Consider the following 548-nt stretch of genomic DNA (forward strand, 5'->3'; position numbering starts at 1 on the left):
AAACGTGCCGCCGTCGGGAACACGACGTGCGACGCACACGGCGGCGTTTTGAATGTGCGTACGCCGTCGGTACGGTCGAGGAGGAATAGGCGCGGGAACGCCGACCGGACGGGAAAACTTCGCGAAAAACCCGAGGTTCGTAACGCGACAACGGAAAACGAGGGGGAAACGAGCAGAAGACGGAAAAACAAAAAAAAAAAAAAAAATAGAGCAATCATAATTACCAGCGATCTCTTTCTTCAGGGTTTCTTTGGATACTTCGGCCATGACGACGTCGGTCAAGAGGTAACGGGCACGTCGACGAAAAAACTACGAACGCTCTGGTGGTCGACGACGTTCGTCGTCCGGGAGAGTCGGTGGCGAAATATTTCGGAAAACGAAAACAAAAAAATAATCACACTACCGCGGAGTGCGACGAGCGACGGCAGACGAAATGACCGAACGGTGTGTGTGTGCGTGCGGTTTCGGCCGTGTACGAGTGTGTGTGTGTACGCGCAGCGTACGGCAGCAGCAGAGGCGGCGGCGGCGGCGGCAGCGGCGGCGGCGGC

General features: G+C 56.6%; 1 protein-coding gene across 1 annotated transcript in view; it reads right to left on the reverse strand.

Moving 5' to 3' along the window:
- The window catches only part of LOC112694370 (upstream activation factor subunit spp27), a 3,083-nt gene extending 2,584 nt beyond the window's left edge, over positions 1 to 499 (reverse strand). The window contains exon 1 of the mRNA XM_025569816.1: positions 225 to 499. Within this exon, the coding sequence (XP_025425601.1) occupies positions 225 to 267 (43 nt within the window). The 5' untranslated portion in view covers positions 268 to 499. The remainder of the gene's footprint in view (positions 1 to 224) is intronic.
- Between the last annotated feature and the right edge of the window lie 49 nt (positions 500 to 548).

Source organism: Sipha flava, unplaced genomic scaffold (assembly GCF_003268045.1).
Source record: "Sipha flava isolate LNK unplaced genomic scaffold, YSA_version1 128_pilon_pilon, whole genome shotgun sequence".
Taxonomy (NCBI): domain Eukaryota; kingdom Metazoa; phylum Arthropoda; class Insecta; order Hemiptera; family Aphididae; genus Sipha; species Sipha flava.